General features: G+C 46.7%; 1 protein-coding gene across 9 annotated transcripts in view; it reads right to left on the bottom strand.

The window, feature by feature from the left end:
• Nucleotides 1–1097: 1097 nt before the first annotated feature.
• L1CAM (L1 cell adhesion molecule) overlaps nt 1098–16667 on the bottom strand; it is a 148188-nt gene continuing 132618 nt past the window's right edge. For 5 of the 9 annotated variants that reach the window (XM_053303072.1, XM_053303071.1, XM_053303073.1 and 2 more), the window contains 5 exons: nt 15567–15695; nt 14373–14445; nt 10617–10628; nt 6927–6947; nt 1098–3354 (listed from right to left, as the gene is read on the bottom strand). In XM_053303072.1, coding sequence (XP_053159047.1) covers nt 3126–3354; nt 6927–6947; nt 10617–10628; nt 14373–14445; nt 15567–15695 — 464 coding nt within the window. In that variant the 3' untranslated portion in view covers nt 1098–3125. The remainder of the gene's footprint in view (nt 3355–6926; nt 6948–10616; nt 10629–14372; nt 14446–15566; nt 15696–16667) is intronic. The other 4 variants (XM_053303065.1, XM_053303067.1, XM_053303068.1 and 1 more) reach the window with 4 other exon arrangements.

Genomic DNA, 16667 nt, shown 5'->3' with positions numbered 1-16667 from the left:
CCGCTGGCTTCTAGGGCCTCGCAGGGACCATTTTAGTATATGTCGTGGCCATTTTTTAAAATATATTTTTTTTAAAAATGGCCAAAATGGCCACCACGCATGCTCAAATGGCCTCTGCGAGGCCTGGCCTGGCCTAGGGCCTCACAGAGGCCATTTAAGCATGTGTGGTGGCCATTGTATTTTCAGCAGCCATTTAAAAAAAAAGTTTAATTTTATAAAATGGCGCCCCCCTTCAAGTGGCGCCCGGGGCACGTGCCCTGCCTGCCTCACCCTAGATACGCCCTTGGTGGTCGGGCTTCCCAAGGAGACGCAAGCAGCTACTAAGAGAGGCACAACTATATCCCACTCCAGTTTTTTAAAAAAATGTACTGTAGTTGAGCCAGAAGGCAGCAAAAGTCTCTCCAGCCCAGTCTATATTTCATAGTTGGGAATGAATGAACCTCAAACTAGCAAATGTGTGGTTATGTCTAGGCCAGCCTCTCAAGCATGCTAGCTTTCTCTGTGCAGGGAATGGTTTTAAATGTGCCTCTGTACAAATATGTAAACCTCAATTTGCAGCCTGAAGTGGTATAGTCCAAACACAAGTTTACCATCTCAGCAGGAATGAGGCCAGAGACTGCTAGATCTGAGAAAGCAGAAAGACGCAGCTGGGTGTCAAACTGAATGCTATGTACAGTATGTGGAACCCAGTGTACCTAGCTCAGAGAGCTTACTGTATATAAATGTAGGCCACAGTGGTGGTTTCTGGAATCCCACTGAGAAGACTCCAAGAAGCAGGCAACCAAACATCACTGTCTTCTGGGTCCTACTTTGCCAGGAATCAGCTGAAGCTTGTTAAGCATGGTTCTAAGAGTGTGTGATGGTTCTCACAGACACATTCCCAGCACCTCATGTGCAAAGGAGCAAAAGGCCATGGAAAGAGTTAATGGGATCACCGAGGTGTGATTTCTCCTGGTAGGAATGGTTGACCACAGCCGAACTGCAATCTTAGTCCAAGGGCAAGAAGGAAACCCGGTTTTGATTAAGGGGAGTTCTGTAACCCCCATGAGCATGTACATAGCCCTCCCATATCTTCTTCATCATCACTCCAAGCAAGCTCCAATTTCAGCATTTATTTACCATTTTATAATTCTGTTTATATATACATATATATATATAAAAAAGCCATCGAGAGAGAAAGGTAGATAGCAACAGACCTGACAAAAGAGAAGAATACACAGGGCAGGAAGGCTTGAGGGTGGGGGGATGGCATCACAGATCAGGATAAAGGGACCTTTTTAAATGTTTTTTTTTCCTTAATTTTGTTTAAGTTCCAAGCCATCTAAATAGACCAACTAGAAGACTTCAAAACACCAGTCCTAAGACATCTAAAACAAACTCGAGTACAAGGGTTTGAAATATTTACAGAACAGGGAGAAGGCAGGGTTTATTCCGTATAGGGCTGCTCAAAACATCAGAGTACTTTTATTTTTTTTTTATTTTTTTTTTTAATTTTTATGCAAAAAAAGCAAGGATGTATTTCATCCTTGACAAGCAAGAGGGGAAAAAATACACCAGACAGAGGTGGAGATGGGAGGTGGGGTGAGGGGCTGATTCGGTGAACAAGAGGCCACTTTTGAAAGACAGAACGTGTCGCAAGGCAGCTGCGTGAGATGCATTCAAGAAGCAGGGAGGTTCTTGGGTTTATCCGTTGTTTGTGGGGGAGGCTGGAGGTGGGGAAGAAGGAAAGAGGAGGAGGGTTGTGAAATGGTGGGAATTTTGCCCAGTGAAAGGAACCCTAGGTTTTGGTCATCATAAAGAAAAGAACATGAATTAATGTGGCACCCAAAAAAGTAAAAAAGAGAGAATCTAAGTGGGAAATTCAGCACCAGAGGGGAACAGAGTTCTGACAACAGTTTCCAAACTGTGTTTCAGGGTTCTCTTGAAAGTTTATGAGGAGTTCCTTCCTCAACAAAACTGGAAATGTTGTGGGCCAATTTCCTTTAACAACAGCTTGCCACTACTACCCTTCATCCCTTACAATATGTAGCTACAGAGGAGTGTTGGGTATGTGATGGTTTCCACTCGGTTCACAAGGGGAGAGTGTGAGGCCCAGTTCCCCTCACAAACCAAGTGTGAGTCCTGGAAGATGCCCCGGGATCTTTTGCAACTCAGCATTCCAGGGGTTCCATGACAGACATGCAGGAGTTCCTCAGCAGACAAGTCGAGGAGGAAAGAGTTTCCTCAAGGTAGAAAGCTTGAAAGAGAACTGCCTCCTAGATAAGATGTGGTTTGGAAATAAAGCAAAAGGGGAAGAAGGATTGGCAGGTCTAGGGAGCAGAGTTCAGGGGCTTCAGCTAGTGTACAACTCCCCCAGGTAAAAGTGTTAGGAGACCATTGGCTTAATCCATGGCAGGAAGTGGGTGCATGGCAAAATCCATTCCCTTCTAATGTTCCAACATATTCATTCCTTTCCCATAATTGATCATCCAACACAAAGAATCTGGTGCCCAGACTTCCCACTTAACCCACTGGGCACCCTTCCTCAACGAGAGCAGAGAAAGGACCTTAAAGTTCCCAGCTTCCGAACCCTACTAGGTCACCAGCTATTTGGTCTCCTTCCCTTCTTTGGGGTGGGGATGGGACTTTGCAACACCCCTCCCCAAACCTGTACCAATAATAAACATTTCTGGGGCTTGGGAAGAGAGCATCCATTCTTTTGGCAATTCTGAACCTAGAGCCTCACTGATGAAGCCCCACCTGCCCCTACAGAAGCTCATCCCTTTGGTCCTGTCATTGCCCCCTCCCTTCCCGCCACATACACATACATACATAATTTGGCTGAAGGATAACTGCTGGGGGCAGAGGGGCGGGGAGAGAAATGAGAGGATGACTTTGTTTAGGGTTGGGTGGGTAATTCTGGGAATCCCCTGATTTTCTAACCCTCCCTGATTTTGGGGGGGTCAGGTAGTAAACAAAGGGGTGAATTCCCCCAATTACTTTTTCCATTGAGGGAGATGATTTCTTTATGAGGAAATTGTTTCTTTCCCTTGGTGAGGGAGGGATTACTCCTTTGCCCCCCAATAATCCACAGGGAAATCCTCTTTCCCCAGGGCTGGGGGCATCCTTTGGGGAAATGCCCCCTCTTACTCCAAGACAGTAGCCACATTGGTGGGGCTGGTGGCCCCTGAGCTGTCATTTCCGCCTCCATCTTTGCCCTTGTGACCGCTGTACTGGCCAATGAAGGAGCCGTCCTCATTGAACTGGACATCCACACTGCCTCCATAGTCCGCCAAGCTGTCATCACTCCCCAGAGCCTTGATGTCGCCATTCAGGGAGGGCTGGCTGCTTGTGAAAGGCTTCTCCTCATTATCGCTGCAGGGAGGGAAGGAGAGCAGTGAGAAAAGGCAAGGGGCCCAGCAAACAAGTACATTTCACTAGTGTAGAGAGACCTCAGAGAGAAGCAGATCGGCATTTTTGAGGCAGCATGCAAGGAAGGAAGTACCCAAGACATAAGCAGTTGTGTACTGGTGAATCTTTTTTTTGGGGGGGGGGTGACTTACATGCATGCAAACATCTGCCAGAGTGGAAGGGCCAGTTCACATGTAAAAAGGCTTCACGTAGTGCAGTGGGTGAATTACTGGAAAAGGTGGTACAGGCCATATGCGGAGGAGGAAGCCCTGCCGTGGGATATGGTGAAGAAGCAGCTGCCGTCACTTCTGGCAGCAGGTTTTGAGTACCATTAAGTGCAGCAGAATGGAAGGCAGGCCTTCCAGCCACTGTGATGCCCTGCAAAAGCCCTCCATTCATTTCACTGGGGTTTGTACAGAAAAATATCCCCATGGTTTCTGACCCACATCAGTGGGTGGAGTGGGCCGCCTCGGGCCTCAAAACGCCTTAGGCTAGTCAGCAGGGCTGTCCTTAGGGCAGGGCAAGCAGGGCAACCGCCCAGCCCCCACTCTTGTGGCTGCCATTAGAATTAACCAGAAAGGGACCCCACACTGGCTGACGTGCCCCAGGCCCCACACCCTGCCCGGACTCTCTTGACACCCCTGCCAGCCAGCCTGCCACCCACCCACAATGCTTCACTGTGTAAATGTGGTATCCCCCAGATCATTCGGGGAACATCATGTGAAGCTCCTTTCAAATGTGAGACGTGGCCTCAAGAGGAAAAGGGTGCAAAGAGTCAAGTGCTGGGCACAGCCCATAGCCAGACTCTTGTGGCAGATGGGTCCCCAGGGCATAACGGAAAGAGGGAGGGGCACCAGAAGTGCAAAACAGCAAAACCTAAATACAAGGAGCACTAGTGAAAGGTAGCCACACAATAAACTCCCACTGAAATCAGTGGGACTTTAGCTGGTTGTGATTATATCTCATTCCCCTGTTTTCAATGGTACTTTACTATGACTGATTAGAGCTGCCTAAGTGACTGCTCAACTGAACATTATCTATGAAAGCATTTGAAGAAAATAAAATTAGATTTTCCTAACACTGGACAAAGTTCCAACACTGATCAAACCTCTTGCTGTATCAGGACATGTGATAAAATCTCTGGAAGAAAGTTAGGGGCTCCTGATTAAAAGAGCTTGTTACGCCAGTGATATGGTGTTAATACCCATGGACCTTACGACTCTGAAGATTTTCAGTATATTGCCAGATGCACAACACAATCTTATACATGTTTACTGGGAAGTAGACACCACTATGCCCAATAGGGCATACTCCCTTACATTTATATTCCGCTCTTCTTCCTTGGAAGCCAGAGTGGTATATATGGTGATGTTTATCCTCACAGCAACCCTGTGAGGTAGGTTAGGCTGAGAGATACATGACTGGCCCAGAGTCACCCAGCTAATACCATGGCTGAATGGGGATTTGAACTCGGGTCTCCCCGGTCCCAGTCCAGCACCCTAACCACTACACCATACATGGCTCTTACATGTATGCTTAGCATGCTATCTGGGTACAAAACCCATGTTACAAAGTCTGGTTTGACAGACAGCAAATTAAATAGTGAGATAAAGTCATCTATAGCACAGCAGTGCAATATTGCTTGGCCTGTAAAGCCAGCCAGGTATTTAGGCATAGATTCCTGCTCAAAGCAGGGGCTGGACCGAAGACCTTCAAGATCCCTCCCAACTCTCACACTAATTTTTTTAACTCCTCATGCCAAAGACTTGATCAAGGACCTCCCCCCGGCCCCCCGGCTTATTGATCATGTTGTGAGATCATATTGGTAGCCTCTTGGGTTAATTAAACAAAAATGTCACCAAAGCCTCGCACTCCCCAAAGTCTACCACTAGCAAGCACGCCCCAAACGGAGAGTGTGCTAATTGGTGGCTATTGGTGGTCTGCACTTTCAAGGGTGCCCACCATGGGTATCACTGCACAGCACAGCCAAGAAATGCTGGCGGTTTGCTCCTCACGGGGACCTGTGGTAGCCTCGGAAGAGGACACAGGATTCATGCAAGCCTGAGAGCTGCCACCACTGACTCAGGACGCTGGGGTGCTTTGCAGATAGGTGTGTCTCCCTTTCTGTTTGCATGCTGTCCACGATGCACACATTGCCAATGTCTCTCTTTTTGCAGGAAGTGACCCCAGTATGCCAAAGGGAAGCAAATAGAATGCCAACAAACATGAATGCCCACAGTCATGAAGCAATGAGCACATGCGCACACACACACACTCACACAAAGGGGGAGGGGGGAAGGAGCATTCCAGGATATATCCCAAGGGGCAATGTGTATGGATGCTAGCAGAAACAGGCCTCTGAAATCACTGTCCAGGCAAACATGTGTGACGAAAATTCGAGCAGAGGGGTGGGTGGACGTGGAAAGTGAAGAGAGACGGAACAGCCGCAAAAGTCTGAGGCATCTGAGAAAGTTATTTGACAGTTGTGCAACATGGAATGGGAATGAGCCAACATGTAATCGAGTGTGTGCAAGGGTAAAAAGGAACAGAGCATGAGCACATTTGGGAAATAATTCTGCAAGGAAGACTGTGTTATTTTAAAACACACACACAAAACAAAAACCCAAACCCAAATTGTTCAAGTACATGACTATAGAAAAGATAGAAGAACCAGGGGTGCAGATGTGTTGCAGACAGGGCTATGTGTTTTTATTAATATACTGAAATTTTGCCAAATTTCAACCCAAAGAAGGCTGGATCCTGCAACCTGTATGAATTATGCCAATTATTTTATTAATTGGCAGTTTTGTACCCCAGATTAAGAATAGTCAGAATTAAGCAATTCTGCATATTATATTTGCTTGGTCTCAATAATGCATTCAGCTTTTGCTAGTCATGAGGAGCAATGAGCCACCCCCACCCACACAGAAAGCTGGGACTTTCAGGATGCTGAGTTCTGAATTGAGGGAGGGAGTGTGTGTGTGTGTGTGTGTGTCTGTGTGAGAGAGAGAGAGAGAGAGAGAGAGAGAGAGAGAGAGAGAGAGAGAGAGAGAGAGAGTTTATAGAGAGTGTGTTAGTTTATATGTGAGTAGGTAGAGAAGCAAAACCATTGCAAAGAAAGGTCCAGTTGTGCATCAGGATGCAGTGAGCACTATTGGGTAGGGAAAAGGCTGCAGAACTGTGCAAACATGCCCATGAGCTTGTGAGACAGGCAATGCTGGAGGCCGAGGTGGATTCCTGAGAGTCTGGATCATCCGTGCTGATAAAGCTGTGCAAGTTCACACCTGCTGCATAGAGCGAAGAGGGCAGCATGCGCAGACCACAGCACTTGGGGGTTAGCATCTACTTAGTGTCTCCCCCAGGGAGGGAAAGGGGTAGGGTGCCCTAGTTCCCCTTGGGGCTCCCTGCCTCTTCCCCTTGGTAAGACCCAGATGGGGGGGGGCAGCAGGGAGCATGTACCTTTGATGCTCAGGGAAAACGGTTCAGGGTGAAAATAACAACAAAGGATGGACGGCAGTGGGCAGAAAAGTCATTACCTAATTCTAAGCATGGATGAACTTCAAGGAAGGAAGACAGTGAGAGAGAAGGAGGTCATGAGATCAGATTGGGGTCAAATCATGCACACTTGGCACTCTAATCATGTTAATCCTGGCATGATTATACACATAAACATATTCTCTGTCATTCTCCCTGAGTACACACTGGATGCCATTCAGTTTCATTAAAACTAGTATATGTCTTGCCATTGGTTCAGTGGGTGCACTATGTACACTATAAATGACAATTTTGATAAGTGCTTCTTATGGAGAAATATAGATAAATTCACAGGACACAATTTGTGGAGGGAGAGGAGTAGATCCTTGCACTAGTCTGGCGCACTGCTTCTGTCTGCATGGGAAACAGGACCTGATAGCGCTCCATGGACCATCACAATCCTGCCTCTATGGGTGGGGCTATGGCTGCAGACAGTTTGATCTCACGCTAAGAATCTTTCTGGCATGCTAGGAAGACAATCCCAACGGGCACAGTTATAATTCATTAGCAGGTAGTAATGGCAAATAAAAACCCAAGCCCCTAGGACTTTTGAGGGAAGCAATACCTCACCAGGAAAGAAAAAGCGGGGAGGAAAGTGACACAGCACCAGAAAGCCTAGACAAAAATGGTGGGGGTGGGATTGCCAAAGATGCTGAGTAAATATGAGTAAGTTCTTCATTCAGTCATTGCCTGATGTGGTGCAAGCATAAACGTGCTCTCCCTCAGAGGCAGTTGTAGAGTCTGGTATCTTTCTCTGGGGATTGTATTCCACACCAGCAAGAATGAGGGCTGTGTGGTGCTCAGGAACAGATTTATACAAGCAGAAAGGGCTTGGGGAGGGTGGGGAGGAACATGAAAATCACTCCCCTCTCCCTCTCCATGCCCAGGCCATTGTGCAATGCAGCCTTCGGTGGAGGGACGCCAAAGGCTGTTTGCAGATCCACAGTCCTCCTTCCTTCGCCGCTGGAGGACTGAAGATCATGTCGGCCACTGATAATAACAACTGCATTTAGGACTGGATAAATGCTTTGACTATGAGTTAACAGGCTGCCCAAACATTGCCTTGTAGGCTAATCTTTAAATTGCCCCTCAAATGAGACCTCTGGCTATCAAGAGGGCAATGTTCCATTTAATTTGTTCCTGTGGACTCTTAAACACTTTTGGAGTACTAAGCCAGCAGTGGCAGAAATCAAATTTGAAAAACCAACAAATGATGTTTTTATACATTCTTCTTATTGTTATGCATTTGAAATCACAGTACTGAATTGTGTTGCCCCCGGTATCCCATGACGGAACGTTCTTATGAAAATGAAAGCTACTTATCTATCTTAAATGCATTATTAAGAGAGCTATGACTTTTGTAGTCTAATCCACAATGGCTCACTGCAGTCCAAGGTGGCCATTACAGAAAAGCAGTGCGTACATCTATGGAGGCACTGAAGATCTGCCCCCATTATTTTTTGACATTTACATTGTACAGAGATTTAAGAACTGTGTATACTTGCTAGGAGAAAAGGGCTACTGGCTGAACGTGCAAAAAAATGAATTTTTCATTCATGAGAATCAAAACCATGAGAATTTCATGAGAATTTTTGAACCATGAGAGAACCATAATGAAAAAGGCAGCTTCCTTTGCTTTTATGGCAGCAAAGGGACAAAATGTTTTTATTCTAATAACCCTTGTGGTTGATTATTTTGATGATTACTGAACATAAGAACATAAGAACAGCTCTGCTGGATCAGGCCCAAGGCCCATCTGGTCCAGCATCCTGTTTCACACAGTGGCCCACCAGATGCCGCTGGAAGCCACAGGCAGGAGTTGAGGGCATACCCTCTCTCCTGCTGTTACTCCCCTGCAACTGGGACTCAGAGGCATCCTGCCTTTGAGGCTGAAGGTGGCCTATAGCCCTCTGACTAGTAGCCCTTGATAGACCTCTCCTCCATGAAGTTATCCAAACCCTTTAAAAAGCCATCCAGGTGGTTGGCTGTCACCATATCTTGTTGCAGAGAATTCCACAAGTTGATTATCTTTTGTGTGAAAAAGTTCTTCTTTTTGTTGGTCCTAAATTTCCTGGCAATCAATTCCATGGGATGACCCCTGGTTCCAGTGTTACGTGAGAGGAAGAAGAATTTATCTCTATCCACTTTCTCCACACCGTGCATGATTTTATAGACTTCTATCGTGTCTCCCCCCAATAGTCTTTTTTCTAAACTAAATAGCCTCAGGTGTTGCAGCCTTGCCTCATAAGAAAGGTGCTCTAGGCCCTTGATCATCTTGGTTGCCCTCTTCTGCACCTTTTCCAGTTCTACAATGTTCTTTTTTAGATGTGGTGACCAGTATTGTACGCAGTACTCCAGGTGTGGCCGCACCATAGTTTTGTATAAGGGCATTATAATATTAGCAGTTTTATTTTCAATCCCCTTCCTAATGATCCCAAGCATAGAATTGGCCTTTTTCACAGCTGCCATGGAACATAGGAACATAGGAAACTGCCATATACTGAGTCAGACCATTGGTCTATCTAGCTCAGTATTGTCTTCACAGACTGGCAGCGGCTTCTCCAAGGTTGCAGTTTTTATGGTAAATACTACTAGTTATGGCCTATGGTCCAAACAATTAAATAACCCCTCCTTCTTCACTGTAAATCACACCCACATTGCTCTCTGACCATACATTTGGAAAAGTGGCTTGGGGACGAAATGAAGTAGAGAAGCAGCAGGCAAGATTAAACACACACATGCACGCATCCCTCTCTGCTCTGAATTCACTTTTTCTCTTGCAGCTGCGTTTCTTTTAAAAACGGCATTGAGGCTTGCATGTAATATGTGGTTGGGGACAGGCAGTGGCTCAGCTAGGAAAGATCAGCTGCCCATTCTCAGTTATGAACAGAGACATGTACCCCTTCTCCTTTGCCTTTCATTATGCCTCTGTTCTTGAGAAGCAAGTGGATGCATTGCAACGCCACTTGTAGGGACAGTGACAGCCATACCATGAAGGAAGATAAGAAGATTGTGGATGCTCTTGAGGAAAGGCAGAGCAGAAGTCACTCAGATCTGGCCTGTGGGGTGCAATAGGCTCTCACATAGCTCCTGACAGGAGGTTTGTGCAAGAGAACCTTTCAGTGGGTTGAGTCTTGTGTCAATGAATATGTTCAAGGGGGCATCTGGATTTCAAAATGTCTCCAGTCAGCCCTAGGTGGGCTGAATAGAGGTCTGAGTCGTACATTCATTTTTGATGCAGCCCAGTCATTACGAGGGAACTTTCCCCTGTCTTTGTTCACATAATGAACATTTCTTCTGCAGAACCGTTCATGTGGAGAGATCCAATATGTACCATTTCAGTGGAGACCTTAATGGAAACAATTAAAAGCCATTTTCACAAGTTGACACCAAGAATGCCTTTCTCTCTGGAATGCGCCACTTACAAGTGTTGCTGTGATGAGAAAGCAGAAGAAAGTCATTTTGAAATTGACACCAGCTAATTCCATTCAGTTCACAGAGGCAGGAAAAGCAGAAAGCAATTCAAGGCTCCCTCGTGAAAAATGGCTTACAGTTCTTCCTGGCATGATTAGGACAGCAAGAAAGACAGAGAGAAAAGGAAGGGGGGCAAGTGTCCCACCTCGCCCCCATCCCCACATCCCCCTTCTCAGGCTACATACCATCCACCCAGCATATTTCCCTTCCACTCTTACCTCTCCAGGGATCTGCATTTGCAAAGCAAGAGATGGGGGGAGAAGAGAGAGAGAGAGAACCAGCATCAGATTTTTAGAGCAGCAGCAAGGCTGAAAAGGCAGAAATGCACTAGGAGGGGTTAGTAGATAAAGCATGAGGATTGGTGTATCCAGTCTCCCACAGATCGCCATCCCCTTAACCAGGAACCTCCTCCTTTAGTCAATGCTTTTGAAAACGCTTTAGATTTATCTTGACATTACAGGTTCCTCCATTGACTCCCCACCCCAATGGTCAATCCTGACCACGCCCCGTGTCTTATTTCTTTATTGTAGATCATGAACCCACTGGGCAAGGACTTCATCACTTTTGCATCACTGTTCAGCCTCCGGCACACTTCTGGGAGCTTTCCCAAATGGGCGGCTTCACTGCAGCAGGAAGTGCCTAAAGTTAAGCAGTTCTGAGCACAGCACCAAAGTGCTACCTTTTTAGGACGCATCCAGTGCACAGTAACTGCGAATTGTCAGGAGCAAAGCTGAATAACGCCTTTGGCTGTATGAATGGGCACCTTCTGTCACTGTCCTGTAAATGGTTCCCTCCTAATAACTCCCCCCACCCACCCAAGCCTAAGTGTAGTGAAGCTGCATTCAGTCATTGTTTGGAAAAGCCCCAGGTGCTATATAAATGAAAATACTTGGGGTACTAATTCATCTAGCTCCCTTCAGTGCTCTGATTTGTAAGTGGTGTCAGCATCTTGACCCCTGTTAGTCCCTCAAATGTTTGTAGCTGAGTACCTCTATCTAAACTTGCTCCCCTCAATTCCAGCTCCAAAGATGCTGTGTGAAAGGACTTGTGGAAACTCCTCGCTTCCTCCTTTTTCACCCCTTACTTTCTTGTCCGGTTCTAGTCTCACTCATGGAGTTATCACTGAATTGGACAAGAGACTCTTTGCATACAAACCCGACCCTACATCCCCAACCTAAATTCTATGCAAGAAAAGCTAAATTTTGCAAGCTGCATAGATTATACACATTAGCAAATGTGCATGATAAACCATATAATTAATTATGTTGCTAATCATGAGAAGTCATACAGGGCACTGAAGCTAGGCATTGCCCACAGAAATGCATCTTGGCAACAAGGAAACTCTTTCCTTTTCTTTTTTTCAAGGAGGAGGAGGGGCGGGGGAGAGGAAGCTTCAGGGAAGCTGAATTCTGTGGCTAGGACCACCCTGGCTTTCTGCAAAATCACAGCATACACCCAGCCCTGCCAATACCATGAAGGAGCAATCATTCAGCATATGCCTGCGCTGAATGACTCCATGGTGCAGAGAGGCAAACAAGCAGCTTGCCATGGACTGGGGGCTGTGAAAGGTAGCTTTCCTTAGGCCCTCAGAGTCGAATTAAATGTGACATGGGAGTTGTCTTTGGAAATTCCCACATCTTTTTCTTTTTCAGAAAACAGCCATTGAGAGAAGAGACCACTTTTACTTGGACCACAGCACAGTGGAAAGGAGGGTTAACCCTTTGCCCCCTGCTGATTCCACAATACAAACCTACTCGCTTTAGAGGGGGAAACACAGGGACATCTGTAGCTCTTCCCCTCTGAGGTTAAAAGGCACTTCGCAGTGGGTGGGTTGTATCAGAGAACCGGGGCAAAGGGTCAAATCCCTTCTACTCCTGTGCTGCTTTTTGAACAAGAAAAAGATGTGAGGCACGCAAACCTCCCATGTCACATCTAGTTTGGCCCTCAGTGGACATGGTTCAATAAATGTGTGCTGAAAATGGTACATCTCCTTTTTATATAGTCCTGCGAACCGGTCTTCACTCCCATGGAGACAGGACCCTAGGATCCTACTCTCTGGCCATACACTGGTTGCAACCCACTAGAGCCCTTTTAATCTCCCAGGGCAAGGGCATACATACTGCCCCATACTCCACTGATCCAAGAGGGGGGCACATGCCCTGGTTCATCCCATCCACTCTGCTACCAAGCACAGAGAAACTCTCTGGTGCCCGGGGGTTTAGCTACAATCGAATGGGGTGGGGATGGGGGAACAAATGTCCTTGAGCCCCAGAGGGAGGGGATCTCACTGGCTGGGTGACAGCTGGCTCTTGGCTCTCCCCATGGTGGCCGTCTGCAGAAAGGGTAGCGGGAAGGGGCCATCTTCACATTCTGTCCCAGAGCCCCTTCCAACCTTGCTATGTCCCTGGTGGTGCCTGAGAATGGCACTGGCACTCTTGCAATGATTTTCCCATTAGGAATGATGAGGAAATAGTCACAAGAGCGCTGATGCAATTCGAATTTCATAGGTGCCATGGAGCCTCTCTGTGCTCAGGAACAGCATGGACGGGGTTTGCAGATGGACAGAGCCAGCATATGTGCTCCACACTGCAAGCCAAGGCTATATCATATGTACAATGGTGTAGTCGCAAATTCAGACGTGCAGGCACTCTCCATGACCACCCATATCCATAACCATCCCGACAGCCAAGTCCCATAGCCACACACCTTACTTAGTCAGTTGCAATCATTGGGGTGTGTGTGTCTTTTTCAGGGGTGTGCACAAAACTGGTTTGCCCGGTTGAGTTCAAGTCCTAACCAGACTCGAACTGAAATGGGCATGTTCGTTCCCCACCCACCCCGAACAGACTCTTCCCACAGTTCGGCCCGAATTTGATCTGGTTTGGGGGTTCTACAGTTTTGTTTTGTTTTAATTTGTTTAACAACTCATTGACTCCAGGGGGTGCTACCATGGCCGCAGAGGGGATCTCCCACCCCAGCCTCCCCCCCGACTCCCCTGGGCCATTCCAGCCCTTTCTGACATGGGTGAGGCCATTTTGGAGGCCACTGTGCATGCGCCCTGGCCATTTGTGTGGCTGAAAAGACTCCCCCAACCACACAAATGGCCAGTGTGCATGCACAGTGGCCTCCAAAATGGCTACTGCCACGTCAGAAAAGGCTGGAACATTCCGAAAATGGGCCGAAACGGCCCGGGGAAGACCAGCGATGGGGAACAACCGTAGACAACCCTCCCCACCATGGTCACACCCCCCACCCCTGGAGGTGGTGAGGAGTTGTTTTTTAAAAAAATCTTTTTACTGTAGAACCCTTGAATCGGCCCTGAACCGCCCCGAGGGTGGTTCAGGAGAGCCCTTGAGCTGGACCAGTTTGATGGAGAACTGGCTCAAGGTCAAGCCAGTTCGCACATCTCTAACTTTTTTACAAGACGTCACGGATAGTTTTCTAAGCCTACAGAGCTTGAAGCTCATGTGGTTATTCATCCAAAAGAGCAGTCTGGACTGTAAACCACAAAGGGTGGAGGATACTCCTTGTAAGAGAAATCAGAATGAATGGTAATAAAGTCAATTGTGATCCAATATTCAGTTATGCAACAAACTGTTGGAATAGCAAGAACAGCATATTAATTCCATTTAAAAAGCAAAGGGCTTTATGTCTCTGCAGCACTACACCACTACAGCACTGCATAAGTATTATACACATATGCAGCACTACACCACTACAGCACTACACCACTGCATAAGTATTATATCTTTACACACACACACACAACACACACACACACACCCCCCACTTACATGAAATATTGAATTGTGAGAATGGGGTAGGCTTGTCCTGCCCTTGGGAAAGAGAATCTATTCTACACTCTCCACAACCCCAAGGCCTGTTGACCTATTTGGAAACACACACACACACACACACACACACACACACACACACACACACACTTTATTTACTTTTATTTATCTGCCTTTTACCTGTACTCTCCAAAGGTCTCGTCCTTCATGGGTCTGGCCTCTGAATCCACTTGTGTGTCTTCTTTGTCTTTAACTAGAGGAGAAGAGAAAACTTTTTAAACTCGGAGGAAGTGTTGGTGGGCAAGGACTGTCCAAAGCAGGGGGCTGGATCTGGGGCGGTAGGGAGGTATTAGTAGAGGGCGTGACCTTAAGAATAGGGCCAAGCAGAGGGGATGACACAAAAACAGAGGAGAGCTGCACAGCCTTTCACTTTGAAAGGGCTGCACAGCTCCTCTTCTTCACTGAGGTGTTAGGGTGGGAATTATTAAAAGAAGACGGGATGCAGTTAGAGGTTGTTAGGGCCCCATAGCCCTTGGGGTATGAAGGTTACTAGAATGTGGCCTCAAGCATCTGGGAATGGATGCAGGCAAAAGTCTCCCAGAGTTGAAGGTGATGTGAGAGAGAAATGATGCAGACATGCACTTCTTAGGTCCCACTGTAATCTCTGGTCAGACAGGTTTTGCAGGTTTTTTAAACACTGCATAAAACTGCCAAACCTCTTTGACCTGAGATGACAGTGGGATTGTCTACAAGCAACCACAGCTCTAATATTTGACCTGCCAATTCGTTTTTTAAAAAACCTGACTCCAGCCTGGGGCTCTCAATGCTGTAGGGATGGCGGAGTAATAATAAGGGCAAATCAACAATACAAAAAGTAAGCTAGTTTTTAGACTAGCTGACTTGGCTTTCCTGCAATGAACCCTGGGAGTAGCAGTTTGGGGAGCATGCTGAGAAGCTGATAGAGCAGTTCTCATGAACGACAATTCCCACGTTTCCTTGCAGGAAGCAATGACCATAAAACCAGTTTAAGCTGGCAGCAAAGGCATGTCCTAACCAAGATCCTCCCCAGCATTTAAGCACAGCCAGGGCAGCCCAGTGGCTCCAATTCTGGACCTGAACTCGGGACACCTGGGCTTAGCTCATAGCTAAACTGTGGTCTTCACTAGGTGAACTTCCACAACTTCCCCGTCTCCCAGGCTCAGCTTTGTCTTCTGTAAAATGGGAATTATAACAACCTACCTCACAGGATTGTTGTGAGGACGAACGACACCAGGCACACTAAGAGTGCTATATAATTGATAAGTGAAAATAGCCTGGGGGGAAGCCCACGGGGGTCTGCTGCGAGGTGCTAGGGTGGGGCTGGGGGCACCTCACCCGAGTACTTGCCGCCCTTGCTGCGCTTGATGAAGCAGAGAAGCACCAGAACTAGGATGAGGAGGACGATGGCGCTGACAAAGCCGATGAACCAACCTTCTTTGGCAAAGCCCCTGTATCTTTCACTGACTGTGAAGGAAGAACAGAAGAAGAATAGCCACCTGGAGGGAGACTGGTGGGCCATCCAGCTCAATACGGCCACTCCCCAGAGGCACTCCTTTCTAGGAATGTGGAGATTCTCCAGGTGATAGTAGCAAGACACAAAACAGGCATGTCTCAGATAGCACTGGCCCCAGACACTATATCAATCCTGTCTTGGCAGAGCTGACAAAAAGCCTTCGTTACCCAATTTCAAGGTGTTGTTTTTGACTTTAATGCCCTATGCCAGGTGTTCCTGACCCTAGAGCCCCAGATGTTGTTGGACTACAACTCCCATCATCCCCAACCATGTGTAGTCCCACAACATCTGGGAAGGAACCAAGGTTGGGAACACCTGCCCTACTCAGCATTATACACTTAGACCATTATACACTTAGATCACTTAGTTGTACAGAAACTTTACTGGTGGTAGCAAAATAAATGAACGGTGAGAGAAATAAAAATAATAAATGCAAACAAATGTATGCCAGAAACCCCCCGCACGAAGCTTCACATACAATAATTTAGCTGTCACAATAATATATTACATTAATTAACAAAATCCTTTGTTAAATTCTCAATATATGTCCAAATATATAAAATATATATATATAAAAGAACTGGGACCAGTTCTAACATTACCTGAACACCGTTTTCTGTTACATTGGGCTCCCATATGTAACATATGTAACATATATATACACATGTGCACCACATGTGAAAGAAGCTACCAACCTCAGTTTCACACTCCCAACATCTACGGTATTATCGTTTGTATTGTGTATCTCATGCCATTTTTCTGGGGTGATGTACTACCCAGTCACTATTTTAAAACAGCAGAACAATGTGGTGATGGACACCAGACGGGATGGCTTTAAAAGGGTCTTAGATAAATTCCATGAAGGACAGGTCTATCCATGGCTACTAGTCTGGATGGCTATAGACTACTGAGATGTCTCTGAA

The sequence above is a fragment of the Hemicordylus capensis genome, chromosome 2 (assembly GCF_027244095.1).
Source record: "Hemicordylus capensis ecotype Gifberg chromosome 2, rHemCap1.1.pri, whole genome shotgun sequence".
In the NCBI taxonomy this organism is placed as follows: Eukaryota; Metazoa; Chordata; class Lepidosauria; order Squamata; family Cordylidae; genus Hemicordylus; species Hemicordylus capensis.
This window is presented reverse-complemented; position numbering and strand designations above follow the sequence as displayed.